This window comes from Cherax quadricarinatus, chromosome 78, assembly GCF_038502225.1.
Source record: "Cherax quadricarinatus isolate ZL_2023a chromosome 78, ASM3850222v1, whole genome shotgun sequence".
Taxonomy (NCBI): Eukaryota; Metazoa; Arthropoda; class Malacostraca; order Decapoda; family Parastacidae; genus Cherax; species Cherax quadricarinatus.
In genome coordinates this window covers 1,670,211-1,690,170 of record NC_091369.1, presented here as the reverse complement: position 1 = coordinate 1,690,170, position 19,960 = coordinate 1,670,211, and the positions used below count along the sequence as shown (strand labels likewise).

The 19,960-nt window shown below is 42.9% G+C and overlaps 2 protein-coding genes across 4 annotated transcripts in view; one reads left to right on the top strand and one right to left on the bottom strand.

Annotated features, from left to right (window-relative positions):
• The window catches only part of LOC128701645 (microtubule-associated protein futsch-like), a 39,867-nt gene extending 37,145 nt beyond the window's left edge, over positions 1-2,722 (bottom strand). For both annotated transcript variants that reach the window (XM_070101547.1, XM_070101548.1), the window contains exon 1: positions 2,582-2,722. The gene's annotated coding sequence lies outside the window, so the exon portion shown is untranslated. The remainder of the gene's footprint in view (positions 1-2,581) is intronic.
• Positions 2,723-8,166: 5,444 nt separating this feature from the next.
• LOC128701540 (SET and MYND domain-containing protein 4) lies at positions 8,167-19,005 on the top strand. 2 transcript variants are annotated; one of them, XM_053795273.2, is made up of 6 exons: positions 8,167-8,196; positions 10,018-11,318; positions 12,320-12,494; positions 12,681-12,776; positions 15,474-15,571; positions 15,697-19,005. In XM_053795273.2, the coding sequence occupies exons 2-6, from the start codon at positions 10,026-10,028 to the stop codon at positions 15,802-15,804; spliced, it is 1,770 nt and encodes a 589-aa protein (XP_053651248.1). In that variant the 5' UTR covers positions 8,167-8,196; positions 10,018-10,025; the 3' UTR covers positions 15,805-19,005. The 2 variants fall into 2 exon arrangements, with proteins under 2 accessions (XP_053651248.1, XP_053651247.1); XM_053795272.2 differs by having other exon boundaries at positions 8,177-8,487.
• The last annotated feature ends 955 nt before the right edge of the window (positions 19,006-19,960 follow it).

Genomic DNA, 19,960 nt, shown 5'->3' with positions numbered 1-19,960 from the left:
GCGGCCCGGTCTGTGACCAGGCCTCCTGGTGGATCAGAGCCTGATCAACCAGGCTGTTGCTGCTGGCTGCACGCAAACCAACGTACGAGCCACAGCCCGGCTGATCCGGAACCGACTTTCGGTGCTTGTCCAGTGCCAGCTTGAAGACTGCCAGGGGTCTGTTGGTAATCCCCCTTATGTGTGCTGGGAGGCAGTTGAACAGTCTAGGGCCCCTGACACTTATTGTATGGTCTCTTAACGTGCTAGTGACACCCCTGCTTTTCATTGGGGGGATGGTGCATCGTCTGCCAAGTCTTTTGCTTTCGTAGTGAGTGATTTTCGTGTGCAAGTTCGGTACTAGTCCCTCTAGGATTTTCCAGGTGTATATAATCATGTATCTCTCCCTCCTGCGTTCCAGGGAATACAGGTTTAGGAACCTCAAGCGCTCCCAATAATTGAGGTGTTTTATCTCCGTTATGCGCGCCGTGAAAGTTCTCTGTACATTTTCTAGGTCGGCAATTTCACCTGCCTTGAAAGGTGCTGTTAGTGTGCAGCAATATTCCGGCCTAGATAGAACAAGTGACCTGAAGAGTGTCATCATGGGCTTGGCCTCCCTAGTTTTGAAGGTTCTCATTATCCATCCTGTCATTTTTCTAGCAGATGCGATTGATACAATGTTATGGTCCTTGAAGGTGAGATCCTCCGACATGATCACTCCCAGGTCTTTGACGTTGGTGTTTCGCTCTATTTTGCGGCCAGAATTTGTTTTGTACTCTGATGAAGATTTAATTTCCTCGTGTTTACCATATCTGAGTAATTGAAATTTCTCATCGTTGAACTTCATATTGTTTTCTGCAGCCCACTGAAAGATTTGGTTGATGTCCACAAAGAAAATTTAAATCATATTTGATCCAAGAGGGAAGCTCCAAATCCTTGCATCAAGAGCCCTTCACTGGCATCAAGGCGTCCCCATCCCCCATATCCTCAAAGGAATATAAATCACTTAAATTATATAATTAAGAAATTGTTATCGCAGGCAATCCAAAATTAGTTGGTCAGAATCAGATCTTTCCCTATTAGTAAAATGTTCTCCCATACATAAATTTGCTAATTATTGATAAGCACTTAACCTGTAAATAGCTTGTCAATAAAGCTAGGGATCCTTAACCTTGTCAAACCCTGTGTAAAAAAAAAAAAAAAAACTAATCCTAAAAATACACGAACCCAGCATAACCGAAACTGATGGATAACTTGTAGGTTGCCAAACTTGCTGCCTGGATAAACAAATTTTTTTTTGTGCGGTATAAAATTGCAGTTTACACGTAATACATAAATCATTAAGTACAAAAGAAAGCCACTAGCATGCACATGCATTTCGGATAATTGTCACTGGTGATTTAAACTTGACTACTATCAGATACCTCCTTTTATTTTAACATTTTTCACACAGCCGAGTTACTGGTTTTAATTTTTAAGGTTTAAATAAGATATTACAAAGACCGCAATGAAAACGAGTCACTTTTTTGGGGGTTATCCTAGGTAATTTACACTATGCAAGATAATTGTACTTGCATGTACCTGTCTCAAACTTACACCACTGAGCTATGAGGTTTAAGGAAACAGGAAAACCAACAGAAAAAGAAAAAGATATTTAGTATATGTACTTGTCAGAACTCAGCCATTGACTTGGACCTGCCTAGCATAGGCCAGTAGGCCTCCTGCAGTGCTCCTTTATGATCTTATTGGATCATTTATTAAAATACAAGCAAGCTATCTTAGGGAAAAATAGGTCCAATACCTTGGATCAAGAGAGCTTCACTGGCATTAAGGTCTCCCTTATGGGACATTTCTATTTAAAACACAAACATTAAGAATAGAACAGTGAATTCGAATTTAGTTAGGCCTACTGTAGGGCTTATACAGGTGGCAGGTTATTTAATGGGGGTTAAGTAAACAATTAAGTTAATTTAGGCACAGATACACACAAATATAATCAAGTGTTAATTACCTAGATTATAATCATGGGAGCGCTAAACCCGTAGGACTATACAGTGCACGTGTGTGGGGGGGGAGGATTATTATTATTACAATCAAGGGGGAAGCGCTAAACCCGGAGGATTATACAGCGCCTGGGGGGGGGATGTGGAAGGCATTCAGGCTTAATTTGGGGAACTGGAGCACAGATCCAATTCCCTAAATCAAGAGCCCCTCACCAGCATCAAGGAACCTTCCTTGAGGGGATTATCAAGGATAACCTAAAAAGTTCATCAACTAGACTGGGGTTATTAAGGCTTCATGTAACCCATTTTCACCAGACAAGAATTTTAAACCCTAAAATAGGACTTCAGGTAAAATTTCAGTATATATAGGCTGAAATACACCTCTCAGTGTATATATCCAGTGACACCAGTTTCAAAACTCGTATATTTCTCTCCCACCAGTAAAACAATCCAGAAGCACTGAAAACACTTGAAGAAAAGGAAGCAAGCAAAATATTAAGAATCAAAACACATTCTTGTAATCAGGATATTCCATTAGAATGAAAACAATATATTACTATATAAAATTGTACTTATGTGTACTTATACCTAAAGAAACTCACCAGTGAAGCACAGAGTACATCAGTAACAACACCACAGAAGGGACCAGGAGCTGAGACTCAACACCAACCACCACAAATAGAGGAGCACCTTGTGTATGATCTTTGAATTTAAATGTTAGAGAGACGCAGGCGCACTACCACCAACTATCTTCTCTTACAACTGTCTACCATAACGTCTCCTCGGCGCCCGCTGCCTCCCTCACTCCACCTTCATTAATTTATCTCTCTATTTTAATTTGATAGTTAACGCGTTTTACAATGTTTTTATGTATTTAAAATATTATATAGAATATGTGTATCCCATGGATTTATAAGGAAAATTCTTCGTGCTAGAATTTTAGGGAATTGTAAGTAGTTCTCCAGCTAAGCAATAGATGGGTCTGATGAGCCCCAAAAAATATATTCTAATAACCTTTATGTAGGCCTATTTAGGTACAGGTCCACATAGATGCAACTATCATGCATAGTAACATATACGAAAATTAACTAGAATAACTCCCCAAAAAAGTCAAAGTGACTTATTTCCAATAAATATGTAAATTAAGCTTGTGTTTTTTACACACTTGTAATATTTATTTTATATAAATTCCATGTATACTGTACATGCTTAAAAAATATACACACCAATCTGGACCTCAGGAAAAATACTTATACTTGGTTTCTTCTTCTCCCCTTATTTAAATCTAAGTTAAGTGTATCTTGACATATCACAGGTTTGATTCCCAGGCTCGGCTGTAGTAGTAGTGGTAGTAGCAGCAGTCGTAGTAGCAGTAGTAGTAGTAGTAGCAGCAGTGGTAGTAGCAGTAGTAGTAGTAGTAGCAGCAGTGGTAGTAGCAGTAGTAGTAGTAGCAGCAGCAGTGGTAGTAGCAGTAGTAGTAGTAGTAGCAGCAGTGGTAGTAGCAGTAGTAGTAGTAGTAGTAGCAGCAGTGGCAGTAGCAATAGTAGTAGTAGTAGTAGCAGTGGTAGTAGCAGTAGTAGTAGTAGTAGTAGTAGTAGTAGCAGCGGTAGTAGCATTAGTAGTAGTAGTAGTAGCAGCAGTGGTAGTAGCAGTAGTAGTAGTAGTAGTAGTAGTAGTAGTAGTAGCAGCAGTGGTAGTAGCAGTAGTAGTAGTAGTAGTAGTAGTAGTAGTAGTAGTAGTAGTAGCAGCAGCAGCAGTGGTAGTAGCAGTAGTAGTAGTAGCCGTGGTAGTAGCAGTAGTAGTAGTAGTAACAGTGGTAGTGGTAGTAGTAGTAGTAGTAGCAGCAGTGGTAGTAGTAGTAGTAGTAGCAGTGGTAATAGTAGTAGTAGTAATAGTAGTAGTAGTAGTAGCAGTGGTAGTAGTAGTAGTAGTAGTAGTAGTAGCAGCAGCAGCAGTAGTAGTAGCAGTAGTAGTAGTAGCAGCAGTGGTAGTAGCAGTAGTAGTAGTAGTAGTAGTAGTAGTAGTAGCAGTGGTAGTAGCAGTAGTAGTAGTAGTAGTAGTAGTAGCAGCAGTGGTAGTAGTAGTAGTATTATTATTAGTAGTAGTAGTGGTAGTAGCAGCAGTGGTAGTAGTAGTAGTAGTAGTAGTAATAGTAGTAGTGGTAGTAGCAGCTAGTACCACCTAGCTACTGCCCTTGCCCACCTAGTTACTTCCCTCGTCCACCTAGCTACTGCCCTTGCCCACCTAGTTACTTCCCTCGTCCACCTAGCTACTGCCCTTGCCCACCTAGTTACTTCCCTCGTCCACCTAGCTACTGCCCTTGCCCACCTAGTTACTTCCCTCGTCCACCTAGCTACTACCCTTGCCCACCTAGTTAATGTCCTCGTCCACCTAGCTACTGCCCTTGCCCACCTAGTTACTTTCCTCATCCACCTAGCTACTACCCATGCCCACTTAGTTACTTCCCTCGTCCACCTAGCTATTGTCCTTGTCCACCTAGTTACTTCCCTCGTCCACCTAGCTACTGCCCTTCCCCACCTAGTTACTCTCCTCATCCACCTAGCTACTACCCATGCCCACCTAGTTACTTCCCTCGTCCACCTAGTTACTGCCCTTGCTCACCTAGTTACTTCCCTCGCCCACCTAGCAACTACCCTTGCCCACCTAGTTACTTCCCTCGTCCACCTAGCTACTGCCCTTGCCCACCTAGTTACTTCACTCGTCCACCTAGCTACTACCCTTGCCCACCTAGTTACTTGCCTCGTCCACCTAGCTACTGCCCTTGCCCACCTAGTTACTTCCCTCGTCCACCTAGCTACTGCCTTTGCCCACCTAGTTACTTTCCTCGTCCACCTAGCTACTGCCCTTGCTCACCTAGCTACTTCCCTCGTCCACCTAGCTACTGCCCTTGCTCACATAGTTACTTGCCTCGTCCACCTAGCTACTGCCCTTGCTCACCTAGTTACTTCCCTCGTCCACCTAGCTACTGCCCTTGCCCACCTAGTTACTTCACTCGTCCACCTAGCTACTACCCTTGCTCACCTAGTTACTTCCCTCGTCCACCTAGCTACTGCCCTTGCCCACCTAGTTACTTCACTCGTCCACCTAGCTACTACCCTTGCTCACCTAGTTACTTCCCTCGTCCACCTAGCTACTGCCCTTGTCCACCTAGTTACTTGCCTCGTCCACCTAGCTACTGCCCTTGCCCACCTAGTTACTTCCCTCGTCCACCTAGCTACTGCCCTTGCCCACCTAGTTACTTCCCTCGTCCACCTAGCTACTGCCCTTGCCCACCTAGTTACTTCCCTCGTCCACCTAGCTACTGCCCTTGCCCACCTAGTTACTTCCCTCGTCCACCTAGCTACTACCCTTGCCCACCTAGTTAATGTCCTCGTCCACCTAGCTACTGCCCTTGCCCACCTAGTTACTTTCCTCATCCACCTAGCTACTACCCATGCCCACTTAGTTACTTCCCTCGTCCACCTAGCTATTGTCCTTGTCCACCTAGTTACTTCCCTCGTCCACCTAGCTACTGCCCTTCCCCACCTAGTTACTCTCCTCATCCACCTAGCTACTACCCATGCCCACCTAGTTACTTCCCTCGTCCACCTAGTTACTGCCCTTGCTCACCTAGTTACTTCCCTCGCCCACCTAGCAACTACCCTTGCCCACCTAGTTACTTCCCTCGTCCACCTAGCTACTGCCCTTGCCCACCTAGTTACTTCACTCGTCCACCTAGCTACTACCCTTGCCCACCTAGTTACTTGCCTCGTCCACCTAGCTACTGCCCTTGCCCACCTAGTTACTTCCCTCGTCCACCTAGCTACTGCCTTTGCCCACCTAGTTACTTTCCTCGTCCACCTAGCTACTGCCCTTGCTCACCTAGCTACTTCCCTCGTCCACCTAGCTACTGCCCTTGCTCACATAGTTACTTGCCTCGTCCACCTAGCTACTGCCCTTGCTCACCTAGTTACTTCCCTCGTCCACCTAGCTACTGCCCTTGCCCACCTAGTTACTTCACTCGTCCACCTAGCTACTACCCTTGCTCACCTAGTTACTTCCCTCGTCCACCTAGCTACTGCCCTTGTCCACCTAGTTACTTGCCTCGTCCACCTAGCTAGTGCCTTTCCCCACCTAGTTACTTCCCTCGTCCACCTAGCTACTGCCCTTGCCCACCTAGTTACTTTCCTCGTCCACCTAGCTACTGCCCTTGCTCACCTAGTTACTTCCCTCGTCCACCTAGCTACTGCCCTTGCTCACCTAGTTACTTCCCTCGTCCACCTAGCTACTGCCCTTGCTCACCAAGTTACTTCCCTCGTCCACCTAGCTACTGCCCTTGCCCACCTAGTTACTTCACTCGTCCACCTAGCTACTACCCTTGCCCACCTAGTTACTTGCCTCGTCCACCTAGCTACTGCCCTTGCCCACCTAGTTACTTCCCTCGTCCACCTAGCTACTGCCCTTGCCCACCTAGTTACTTCCCTCGTCCACCTAGCTACTGCCCTTGCTCACCTAGTTACTTCCCTCGTCCACCTAGCTACTGCCCTTCCCCACCTAGTTACTTCACTCGTCCACCTAGCTACTACCCTTGCCCACCTAGTTACTTGCCTCGTCCACCTAGCTACTGCCCTTGCCCACCTAGTTACTTCCCTCGTCCACCTAGCTACTGCCCTTGCCCACCTAGTTACTTTCCTCGTCCACCTAGCTACTGCCCTTGCTCACCTAGTTACTTCCCTCGTCCACCTAGCTACTGCCCTTGCTCACCTAGTTACTTCCCTCGTCCACCTAGCTGCTGCCCTTGCCCACCTAGTTACTTTCCTCGTCCACCTAGCTATTGTCCTTGTCCACCTAGCTACTGACTTTGCCCACCTAGCTATTGTCCTTGTCCACCTAAGTTTCCTTGCCACCTAGCTACTGACTCTGCCCACTTAGCTAGCACTGAAAATAGCTACACTAGTTTACTACTCAGAATAATGCCAATGTGGAAGAAAACTTCAGTTTTGTCCGAAGTCATATAGGGGACAAAATACCTTTGTGAAAAAGACACACTCGTCCTGTGAAAGGCATGTCCTGGACAAGAGATATGCTAAATTGTCAATACGAATCATGACTTCTGGAGTGTACCCGTGAAATGCGGAGTATTGAATGACTGATACAAATGCGGGTTTGTTAATCAGTCTTGAAGCAGCGTCTGTAAAATCTTTAAATTTACAAGAATAAAGTTTATTGTTAACGTGTGTACATAGTTCAATTAGGTATCTCAGAGAGGAGTGCCTTTAAATGGTTGACGGACTGAACTTATCGACTCCAGGCTGAGTCGATATATTCAGTCCATTAACCCTTGTGGCGAAACGTTTTGCTTCCTCCAAGGTTTCCGTTTATAACCAAGAATATTCGCCTCTAGTATCTACAGGTTATACGCTGGTATAGCCAGTAGATACTAGAAAACGGATGCTAGTATAACTGTAAAGACTGGAAGATATATGCTAGTATAACCAGTAGGTACTGGAAGATATATTCTTAAATAACATGTAGGTACTGGAATATATATTCTAACAACCTGTTAATACTGGAAGATATTTACTAGTCTAATCTCTAGTAATACTAATTATATTGTAATCCACAGATACTGGAAGGCACTATAACCTGTAGGTTATAGTGCTACATAAAGATATTACAAGTTGCGAATGTATACTGGAAGATGATATAACCTGTAGGTACTGGATGATATATATGCTAGAAAAACTTATAGAAATACTGGGTTTCAAGAGTTGGAAAGAAAGAATAGTCGCGAGTGATTAATGGTTTAAAAAACCAACAAGTTGAAGATCGAGACACTTATGCAACATATGGGAATCATTATTATGTTCTTAATAAAGATTCCCATGTGTTACGTGTCTCAAATGAAGGAATTCATTGATCAAACGAAGGATTCCATTGATCAAATAAGACTGGAAGAATGTAAGAAATATCGATACATTAATTAATTCTTCATATTTTAAACATAAAAGCTGGGAAATTCGCCTTGCATTATTTCCCTTAGGAATGTTGGCTTCTCTACGCTAAATAATAGGGCGTCCACCGGAAGTACTGTGCCTACAGGAAACAGTTAAAAATATCTTAAGCACTAAAAATAACCTGAGCCACCAAGGTGTGTCAGGCTATTAGTTTGTAGAGTGCATTAGTGGCCCCCTGACTCTAGTAGCGACTGACTCAGGTGCTCTCTCTCTCTCTCACACAAACATAGACCCAGAACAGTAAAGAGAGAAAATAAAAATATATATTTTTAATAAGAACGAGGCCACAGCTGTGTTAGACAGAACGAGGCTACAAACGCGTCATCAAGAGCAAAATTGTCCTAAACTCGCAAGTGGGGACGAGCGAAAACAGATATTTGTTTTTAAGCCAAATTAGGCTATACATTATTATTTTTTTTTTGTGAAGAAAAGATTTCATATTCGTAACATTTCCTTCTGAAACATTAGTGCAAAATAGTGGTGGGAATTTGGTAAGTAGAATGTTTCAAAGAAATCTGATAGATGCAGAATGTGACTGTTTGACATCAACACCTACTGATGTTTGACATCAACACCTACTGATGTTTGACATCAACATCTACTGATGTTTGACATCAACATTACCGATGTTTGACCTCAACACATACTGATGTTTGACATCAACACACCTTGATTTTTGACATGAACACACCCTGTTGATTGTCCTGAACACCTTGATGTTTGCCCTGAATACACCTTGATGTTTGCCTTGAATGCACCTTGATGTTTGCCTTGAATACACCTTGATATCTGCCCTGAACACACCTTGATATTTGCCCTGAACACACCTTGATGTTTGTCCTGAATACACATTGATGTTTGCTCTGAATACACCTTGATGTTTGACCTGAACACACCTTGATCTTTTAATAACCAGTTGATGTTCGTTCACGACAGCTTTCCTTTTTTTTAAACACTTACCATGATTAGATACACCACCATGTGCGAATTTCTTCTAGCTCGATAGCTAGTGCACTCAGATCACACACAGGTAATGGGATCGATCCCTCGGTACGACCGAAAAAATTAGGACGTGTTTCCATAAGATACCTGCTGTCCCTGTTCACCCATCAGTAAAATGGGTACCTGGGTGTTAGTCGACTGGTGTGAGTCACATCCTGGGACAAAACTGATCTAATTTGCCAAAATGCTCTGCATAACAAGGGGCTTGCTATACAGTAGTATGTCACTGATGTCAGCTAGGCCTGTATACCTTATACATGTACTTGTAGAAATAAAGATAATATTTCCAGCAGGATATGATGCTAGATGAATGGTTCAGAGAACCTACACGTTGATAAATTAGACACATGTGCAGCTCTTGAGTATCTTTGTTGAGGAAACGTTTCGCCACACAGTGGCGGCTTCATTAGCCCATACAAGGGAGAAACGTGAAGAACAGGATGAGAATGATTCTATTCAAGATTGATGGACTGACCACATCGACTCAAGGTTGAGGGACTGATTACCTCATTCTCCTCCTGTTCTTCACGTTTCTCCTTTGTATGGACTGATGAAGCCACTGTGGCGAAACGTTTCCTCAATAAAGATACTCAAGAGTTGCACATGTGTCTAATTTATCAAGGATATGATGCATGTTTTTGTTTCTCGTATTCCATCACACAGAATGGGCTGGCACTTGAGGTAATGAAATCTATCAGCTTGAGCTGGAAAACTGGTAGATATGAGAATATCGTCAAGTATCCCACTCTGGGTATAGTTACTATACAATAACTTTGTTTCCTTAAGTTGGGAAAAGGTACTCTTACGTGAAGATTTTAGGTACCATTTTGTACGGCAAAACATCACGCAAAAAGGCTAATTCAAATAAGACAAAAAGTGAGTACAATGTGAAGTAAATTTAGTTATGTACATTGACGGAAACAATCATAAGTTCCTTACCTCTCGGGGGAGAGGAGACTTATAATAAGTGGTGATTGTGAAGATTCATTTTTCTTTAATTATGTGATGTTATTTTTTAGAAAAAAAAATGTCTACTGTTAAACAGACAACTCCAACGCCAGGTTCGGAAAACACTGTTAGGAGCGTGGAGGATGGAGTGAGTAGAGTGGAGGGCGTGAAGGTGCTGGAGGAATACATGGTAAATCTCGTACCTTACAATCCCGCCTGGCTGACCAGCCCTCCACCCTGGGCCACAAACATGGCTCTCTCACACGAGGACTTGCTAGCTAAGACACAGGAGTGGCGTGAGGGAGTGCTGTGGGAGACGACCCTACAGGTGGGCGGGGGCTTGGCAGGTGTCCTGAAGGTGGGGGTGAACCCTGTTTATGGTCGGCATCTGCTAGCTGCAAGAGGCATGAAGGCAGGGGAGGTCCTGCTGGTAGAACCTCCACTGTTGTTGGCTCTCAGGGCCAAGTCTTCGCCCTACTGCTCCTCCTGCTTTAGAAGGGCTGAAACTTTTACCTGCCCTTCCTGCGGCTTTTTTCTTTGTGGTCCAGAATGTTTAACAGAGGCTCACCGGGAGGAGTGTGTAGTGCTGAGACGCTTGGGACTGGCGGACCCATCTGAGGAGGAGAGACAACAGGAGGAGAGAGTGATGTGGGAACACCTGGCTGCCATGCCCTGCGAGCAACGGGCCCAGGCGCAGGTATTGCTGCAGCAGGTGCAGACAACCTCCCGTCAGCAGAGGCGCCTACAGGTGTTACGCCAGTATACAGTGCAGCCAGCAGTACGGACTATCCTCGCCATGAATCATAGTGACTTAACCAGGAAACTTATTCTGACACTTCAAGCTAATACGGATAAAGAGTCGCAGCGTTACCGAGTCAACCAGAAGAATATCGTTGATGTTGTGGTTAACACACTGGGTGCAGCCAGCGACCTTGAGCTGGTTCACTGGGTATGTTCCGTCTGGGATACTAATGGCTTCGAGGTGCCACTGGGGTGGGGCACCAGGGTCCATGGCCTCTATCCCATGGCATCCCTGCTGACCCACGACTGCCGCGCCAACACCCAACAGTGGTTTACCAAACACGGTTACCTGGTACTCAGAGCCGTGGAAAACATCTCTGAGGGAGACATTCTCACCACCTGCTACACTGACCCCCAGTGGGCCACCATGCTACGTCAGGATCATTTGCGTGTGTCGAAGCAGTTCACCTGCACCTGCAGACGGTGCCAGGACCCAACCGAGTTGGGTACCTTCCTGGGGTCTCCGCTGTGCCCAAGGTGTGGTGGAACCCTCGTCTCTTCTGCTCCTCTCGACCCTACAGCAGACTGGGTATGCCACTCAGGATGCCCACACACTGCCCCTGCCAAGGAGGTAATGTTTTCTCTACAACATCCAAGTTATACACATTTTCATTTATCTATAATCATTCTTATTATCAACTTCATGCTAATATCTCAAATATCTCTGTCCTCTTTAGCCCACCGTCATCTATCGACAGCACTTAAATGTCGTTTTTGTATTTCTTTAATTCTGACATTGACCATGCCAACACTGAAGTTCCAGACTCTAACACACCTCAAGCCGACCACCACCAATAAAACTCGTCCTGCTTGCTGCCTACTGACACTCTCAGCTCCTGCCGCTGCCTTCGCCATCCTCTCCTAGTGAGTCAAGTACCCACATCATCCAAGCCTCTCCATCTACGCCTCCAGTACTTCGGTACCACATGTCCCAAAGTGGTTGGGCCACTTGCCTTGATTCCTCCTCTTTCCCTCCTTCCCATCCTTTTCCAGTATTTCCATCCTTCCTTATCCTTCTTCCTTCCCATCTCACGACAACTCTCGTCGTCTTCTTCGATTCGATTTAATTCTGACATTGTTACGCTAATCGTATTGATAACATATTAAAAAAACAGTTGAAATATATAGTTATATTAATGGGGTGCGTTAAACCCGTAGATTTCCTCAACACCAAATATATTAACAGTAATTCCATAAGAAAAAACCGATAGTGGTGATATTTAATGTAGAAATGTAACAGGAGCTGTCATGTCTTAAACTTAAATTACAAAACCACACCATTTCAGTACATTAAAGAACTATTTTTTGGTCACTTTTATTAGGTTTTGGTGCGAGTTATATATTTTCATCAAGAGAAGCACTAAACCTGTAAGGGTTATACAGGGCCTATTAAATGGGAGGCAATTAGGTTCGATTCAAGGAGGGAAGAATGAGTGTAGTTTATTGGAGTAAAAGCCCATCACCGGCATCAAGGAACCTCCTTAAGAGGCACAGGGAACAAATTTTTGCAGCGACAGTTGACCTTTTTTTTTTAAATTGGTCAACTAGTAATTTTTTTTTTTTTGTGAACAGGTTGCAGCTTTTGGCGCAAAGGTTGGTAAGAGTTTGCATGGGTTATCTCCAAATGATGCAGGCGCCCTAACAGCCCTAGCAGAACATTTACAAGCTGGTCTTCACCCTACACATCATGTCCTCCTCCAGCTACACGTTTCGACCCTCAAAACCATTGTCAACAAGGAGCTTAAGGGTACGTTACCAACATTTCGAAGAGGAGCTAGTGTGCAAAATTTAACTATAATGAAAAAAATATTTCTTAGATAAAGTCATTATAGGTGTAACATCATGTAGCATAGCAATACATCATAAGACATGTAGACAGACATTCTCTCTCTCTACATATACATATGTATAACTTATTTTACTGTTTCTGCAGAGATGAGTGACACGGAGATAACTACATTGGCCGCCATCGCTGACTTGGTAATGGGAGTGGTGAGGGTCTTGGAGGCCCCGCTTACCAGACTTACAGGTCGGTCAATATGCTCACATACTAAGGTCAATCTGTTTACATACTAGGGTCAGTATGCTCTTATACTAAGGTCAATATGCTCACATACTAGGGTCAGTATGCTCACATACTAGGGTCAATATGCTCACATACTAAAGCCTTCGACAAGTGTGACCATGGCGTAATAGCGCACAAAATGCGTGCTAAAGGAATAACAGGAAAAGTCGGTCGATGGATCTATAATTTCCTCACTAACAGAACACAGAGAGTAGTAGTCAACAGAGTAAAGTCCGAGGCAGCTACGGTGAAAAGCTCTGTTCCACAAGGCACAGTACTTGCTCCCATCTTGTTCCTCATCCTCATATCTGACATAGACAAGGATGTCAGCCACAGCACCGTGTCTTCCTTTGCAGATGACACCCGAATCTGCATGACAGTGTCTTCCATTGCAGACACCGCAAGGCTCCAGGCGGACATCAACCAAATCTTTCAGTGGGCTGCAGAAAACAATATGAAGTTCAACGGTGAGAAATTTCAATTACTCAGATATGGTAAAAACGAGGAAATTAAATCTTCATCAGAGTACAAAACAAATTCTGGCCACAAAATAGAGCGAAACACCAACGTCAAAGACCTGGGAGTGATCATGTCGGAGGATCTCACCTTCAAGGACCATAACATTGTATCAATCGCATCTGCTAGAAAAATGACAGGATAGATAATGAGAACCTTCAAAACTAGGGAGGCCAAGCCCATGATGACACTCTTCAGGTCACTTGTTCTATCTAGGCTGGAATATTGCTGCACACTAACAGCACCTTTCAAGGCAGGTGAAATTGCTGACCTAGAAAATGTACAGAGAACCTTCACGGCGCGCATAACGGAGATAAAACACCTCAATTACTGGGAGCGCTTGAGGTTCCTAAACCTGTATTCCCTGGAACGCAGGTGGGAGAGATACATGATTATATACACCTGGAAAATCCTAGAGGGACTAGTATCGAACTTGCACACGAAAATCACTCACTACGAAAGCAAAAGACTTGGCAGACGATGCAACATCCCCCCAATGAAAAGCAGGGGTGTCACTAGCACGTTAAGTGACCATACAATAAGTGTCAGGGGCCCTAGACTGTTCAACTGCCTCCCAGCATACATAAGGGGGATTACCAACAGACCCCTGTCAGTCTTCAAGCTGGCACTGGACAAGCACCTAAAGTCGGTTCCTGACCAGCCGGGCTGTGGCTCGTACGTTGGTTTGCGTGCAGCCAGCAGCAACAGCCTGGTTGATCAGGCTCTGATCCACCAGGAGGCCTGGTCACAGACCGGGCCGCGGGGGCGTTGACCCCCGGAATTCTCTCCAGGTAAACTCCAGGTAATACTAGGATCATTAGGCTCAAAGTCAATCTCTTCTCCAGTTATGGAAGCCAGTTTCACATAAATTGCTTTTCGTGTGCTTCTGCATGTTTAAAACGACATTGAATTCCCATAACAGCCACTCATCACTATTTAACGAACGCCACTATCTTAATTATTATAACCAAATTAAGCGCTAAACCGGTAAGGGGCATATAGCGCTGCGGAGAGGGACGTGCAAAGGCCAAGACTGAGCGAGAGGTAATGGTGATTAAAGTTTGGAATTAGTGGGACGGTTAGTGCAAATAAAACTGAAATCAAAGTTGGTGTCATAGGTTAGTCAAAGAGAGCATCTACATCAAAGGTGGGACTCTCTGCAAGGAGAGGCTGTTTAAACGTTGAAAGTGGATCCTCTGCGTGCAGTCTGTTAGACAGGACACTGTTAAGACAGTGACGTTTTACCAGGAAACTTATTGAGTGAATGATGGTGAAAGTGTTTCTTCTTTTTTTGGATCACCCTACCTCAGTGGAAGACGGCCGGTTTGTTGAAAAAAAAAAATGTTAAATGAACCATACGACCTGACAGTCCTTAAAGAGTGTTGCCAGTTGCTTCTCCATGTGTTATCCATGAGTGAGTCACTCTTGTCCAATACGCAACTGCGACTTAAGTCTCTCAAACCCAACAATGGTAAAAAAAGGGATGGCCAAAATCCTAAACGTAATTAATGGAAAACATTTTGTGGTGGCCAAATATTAGCAGACCAACGTTGTTGCTAGCGGTTACAGTCATGATGAGATTATTATTATAATCAAAAGAAGCGCTAAACCACAGTGGTGGTGAGAGCACTGAAAAATGGACCGAGTAAGGAACACCCCTGTGGGAAATCTGGAGGTCCTGAAATGCTGTCCGAAAGACTGAGTCTATACGTTCATTGTCCTGAATATCAGCGTGTCCAGGGATCCAATAAAGCACTTCTTTGTGCCTAATAGAAACATGACATAGCCAAAGCTGTATACAAGGTCGATGGGATGAGGGAAATTGAATTTATGAATAGCCTATAACAACTGCGAATGATGACATAGAGCTCCTTATAGGAGAATGGTTTAGTAAATGAAAAAGTGGTGGCAATATAATTAGTGTCGGAAAAATATCAGAGGAACCATATGGGTGGTATAGAAATCTTAGTATATATATTAATTATAAAGTTATAGCAAGATAATCGAAATAAGAAGCATTAGTAACTTTACATTTGGAAATCACATCACAGGTTATATCTGTATAATGCACTTTTTTGTGCTCTTGTGTACCCTTAAGACCGTAGAACAAAATATATTTGCACAACATTTGATTAAAACTTGCAGTGAGGATGGCTCGAGAGGAGGTGAGGCTGCAGATAGAGCTGGCCAGGAGGTCAGGTCACCCCAGCCACGACATGCCAGCCACCAGGAGTAGGTTGAAGGTCAGTCCCTGCCCTAACAGTGTGCCTGAAGATTTGCAATATATTTAAATCATAACTGTGGGTGTACTCAGCCTCACGGACAGCTTATAACTTTAGAAAACTTTAATATAACTTTACCCTAACAGGCGCTCTCTCAGCAAGTGAGGGACTGTGAGCTGGTGCTGTCATGGGATGTACGAATGCCAACCTTCTCGTCGGTGTTACGAGACTACCACGCCATGTTAGACCAGTGACATTCCACGAAATGAAGCAGCAGCCTTAGAAGAATAATGGTGCAAATCGTGTTGGTTTTGTCACGGCCTGGTGGCACCTAAAGTCGGTTCCTGACCAGCCGGGCTGTGGCTCGTACGTTGGTTTGCGTGCAGCCAGCAGTAACAGACTGGTTGATCAGGCTCTGATCCACCAGGAGGCCTGGTCACAGACCGGGCCGCGGGGGCGTTGACCCCCGGAACTCTCTCCGGGTAAACTCCGGGTAAAGCTCTCGCTTCACACGGTGAAGGTCCGGGTTCGATTCCCGGCGAAGGGGTGGAAACAGTGGACGTGTTTCCTTACACCGGTTGTCTATGTTCACCCATCAGTAAAATGGGTACCTGGGTGTTAGTGGACTGTTATGGGTCGCATTCTGGGTCAAAACTGACCCGAAATGCTCTGCATAACAAGTGGCTTTCTATATAGTAGTATATCATTGATGTCAGCTATGGTCTGTATACCTTGTACATGTACGTACTTGGTTTTGTCATGTAGGAACAGTGGTGGATTAGGCTGTACTCACCTAATTGTGGTTGCAGGGGTTAATTCACAGCTCCTGGCCCCCTAGCCTCTTCACCTGTCGCCACTAAGCCCTGCTCCATGAGCCTTATCATACACCTTGAAGCTGTGTATGGTTCCTGCCTCCATTACCTCACTTTCCAGACTGTTCGACTTCCTGACAACTTCCTAACATCCCTATGACTCATCTGAGTCTTCAATTTCCAATTGTGACCCCTTGTTACTGTATCCTATCTCTGAAACATTCTGTCCCTATCAACCTTGTCAATTCCTCTCAGAATTTTATGTCCTTATCATGTCTTCCCCCTGTCCTCCAGTTTCGTTAGGCCGATTTCCCTTAACCTCTCCTCATAAGACACGACCCCTAGCTCTGGGACTAGTCTTGTTACATTATTATTATAATCAAAAAGAAGCGCTAAGCCACAAGGACTATACAGCTAGTCTTGTTACAAACCTTTGCACTTTCTATAAGTTTTTGACATGCTTGACCAGGTGTGGGTTCCAGACTGGTGCTGCATACTCTAATATGGGCCTGACGTACACAGGCCCTTAGCGAGGTATCGGAAGGCTATTCTTAGTTTGCTAGTCGCCCATATGCTGCTGTAGCGCCTCAGGAGCCACAGCCGGGCTGTGGCTCGTACGTTGGATTGCGTGCAGCCAGCAGTAACAGCCTGGTTGATCAGGCTCTGATCCACCAGGAGGCCTGGTCACAGACCGGGCTGCTGGGGCGTTGACCCCCGGAACTCTCTCCAGGTAAATTCCAGGACCAGTAGTGGGTGTGTAGTTAAGAACAGTGGTGGAGCAGATTGTGTAATTGTCATGGAGAACATTGGTGAATTGAGTGGTTTAGTTGTCATGGAGGATGCTGTATAATTGTCATAGAGGATTATTATAACCAAAACCAAGTGCTAAACCCACCATGGCTATATAGCACTGCTGTCATAGAACATTATTATAATCATAACTTAGCACTAAACTTGTAAATTATAGAGGACCAGTGTGGTTATTTCCATTAGGGTATTAGATCCTCCAAAGATCAACTGAATTTTAGATTTGTTTATTTCTAAGTAGCAGAAGCAGTGGTCATTGAGATTTGCCCATATGCTTTGCCCTGCCCAGAATGTGCCAGGGTCTTTTCAGCTGTGAGCCAAACTACCACTGATCTATGTAGTGAAGGAACAAAATTGAATCATGATAAATGGCATAAAATACTGACAATGTAAAAATAGACACATGCAGTATAATGCAAATCTTGACTGACTTTGTTAGCCCAGTGTTTGTGACGATGAAGGCCACTGTGGGTGAAACACATTATATTTATATTTATGAGAAGCATTAAATCTATGTTGGTCATTCAGCTCAAGGATTGGAGGAGGCTTAGTGCTTTGTCCACTAATCGAAAGACTGAACTGGTTACTTTCACAGCTGGCTTCTCCAAACCAGAACAGTAGTGGAAAAAGTCATCAGTTATTATTTCAATCTTTGGAATGAATTAAATTCTTAGCAGTTTGTTATATAGCACCTGAGTTGTTCAAAAAACATCCATGTGCGGTACAAATGATTAAAATATTTATTAGTTTGCCTTATACATAATGTAACCTAACATCTAGACACTTCTCAGTTTTCCTTCATAGGTGGGGCATAAACCACTGAACAACTGAGGACCAGTTGACAGCAAAAATCATCCCCGCCAACCTGAGTCAGGCTCTTGTGTAGGTTATCTACTTGCAGATCATAATGTGTATACTTCACTGTTTTGTATGTATATTTTCAACTAAATGTAACTATAATTTTTTTAGAGATTAAAAAATGATCTCGGCTAAATTTAACAGCAGGGAGTCTTTTAGAAATGTACATTACATTAATACACATTAGGTGCATTTGTAATTTTTATAGATAAAGTCTCTATTTTTCAGTATTGTTATATCACCTCATTTATTCACTAATTTATGAATTATTGTGCTATGAATATTTGTGTGAAGACTGAACTATAGATTAACAGTAATCAGCAGCTAACCCTAAAAAATGCTGTTTACAGAACACATGAAAAAATTGGGATATTCGGTGGCACTATGTGTCCACAGATACAAAACGTGGTCAAGATGATAGTATCAAATTAATTGCTACACCTGAAAAGGTCATACAGCACTGCAGGAAGAGATGTGCTAAAGGGGGGAATATGAGGAGGTTAGATGAGAGTGATGATGCTAGAGTATGAAAGGGTTAGTGGGGAATGTGGCCAAGATCAACAGACCAAAGTTGAACTACTATATGGCTCTGAACAAGATGAGGTAAAAAATAAAAATCTCAAAACACTAAAAGTAGATACTCTTGTTGGCCAACTGAAAAATATATATATATATATGTATATAAAGTGATAAAATAATACAAAAGAATAGATAAAGAATATTTTTCAGTACTAAAAATTCAGAACAAAAAGACACAGCTGTAAATGGAAAATGGAGAAAAACAAGGTCTTTTCAAAAGGATAATACAGTGGACCCCCGGTTAACGATATTTTTTCACTCCAGAAGTATGTTCAGGTGCCAGTACTGACCGAATTTGTTCCCATAAGGAATATTGTGAAGTAGATTAGTCCATTTCAGACCCCCAAACATACACATACAAACACACTTACATAAATACACTTACATAATTGGTCGCATTCGGAGGTGATCGTTATGCGGGGGTCCACTGTATGTACTTTTTTTTTTTTGCACTTATTCACTGAAAGTGGCTATTTATTTTTTTAACACATATTCGTATTCAACTTACGATATTTTCAGTTTATGGTGGATTCGTTGGAAAAAGTGGTTTAGCGTTTCTTTTTGATTATTATAATAATAATCGTCGGAAAAAGCTATGTATGACTTTAGAGGAGTAAAAATAATTCATAATTTCATAAACAGAATGGTATATTTAGTCATATCTATATCTGTTTACACAAGAAGATGAATTTTAACAAACTGCAGTAATGTAAAGTATAAATGACTAGCTATAATATATATTACTAGAAGTAAAAATGATAATTATTAAAAATCATGATACAGTGGAACCTCAAAAATCGAACTGCTCCCAACACGACCAATTATGTAAGTGTATTTTTGTAAGTGCTTTTACAAGTGTATTTTTGAGGGTCTGAAATGGACTAATCTAATTTACATTATTCCTGATTTGAATAAATTCATTCGGTAAAGGCACTCGAACAGCCTTCTGGACCGAAGAAAGTTCAATATTTGAGGTTCCACTGTACCTGTACCTTATACTTTCTGTATAAATTTGATCATATTCAAAGGTCTGAAAACTTGCTTTGAACTACAGTAATTCAAGCTCACTGTAAATAATGAATGAAAAGTTTATTTTACATATTTTCAGTATCACCAAAACTCATACAGTATGTAAATGTCTTACATCCTCATGTAAAAGCTTTATTCAATTAAACAAGTTATAGTATAACAACAAGAACTTAAATTTTAATCAGAAAGTTTAAAGTTTAAGAGAAAATACCTTTATAACATCATTTCTCAATATGAGAAGTGGTATCTCCTTAGACATAGGAAATTTTTACATTTAAAAACATCAACATTACAGAGTATGCAATATCCTATCACCTAAAAGAAT

Bases quoted from the DNA above. Each gene is read 5' to 3' on its own strand.
- LOC128701540 (XM_053795273.2), top strand. From the start codon at position 10,026: ATGTCTACTGTTAAACAGACAACTCCAACGCCAGGTTCGGAAAACACT. The intron at 12,495-12,680 runs GTACGTTACCAA...CTGTTTCTGCAG, and splicing joins TGTCAACAAGGAGCTTAAGG to AGATGAGTGACACGGAGATA. The intron at 15,572-15,696 runs GTCAGTCCCTGC...TTACCCTAACAG, and splicing joins CCACCAGGAGTAGGTTGAAG to GCGCTCTCTCAGCAAGTGAG.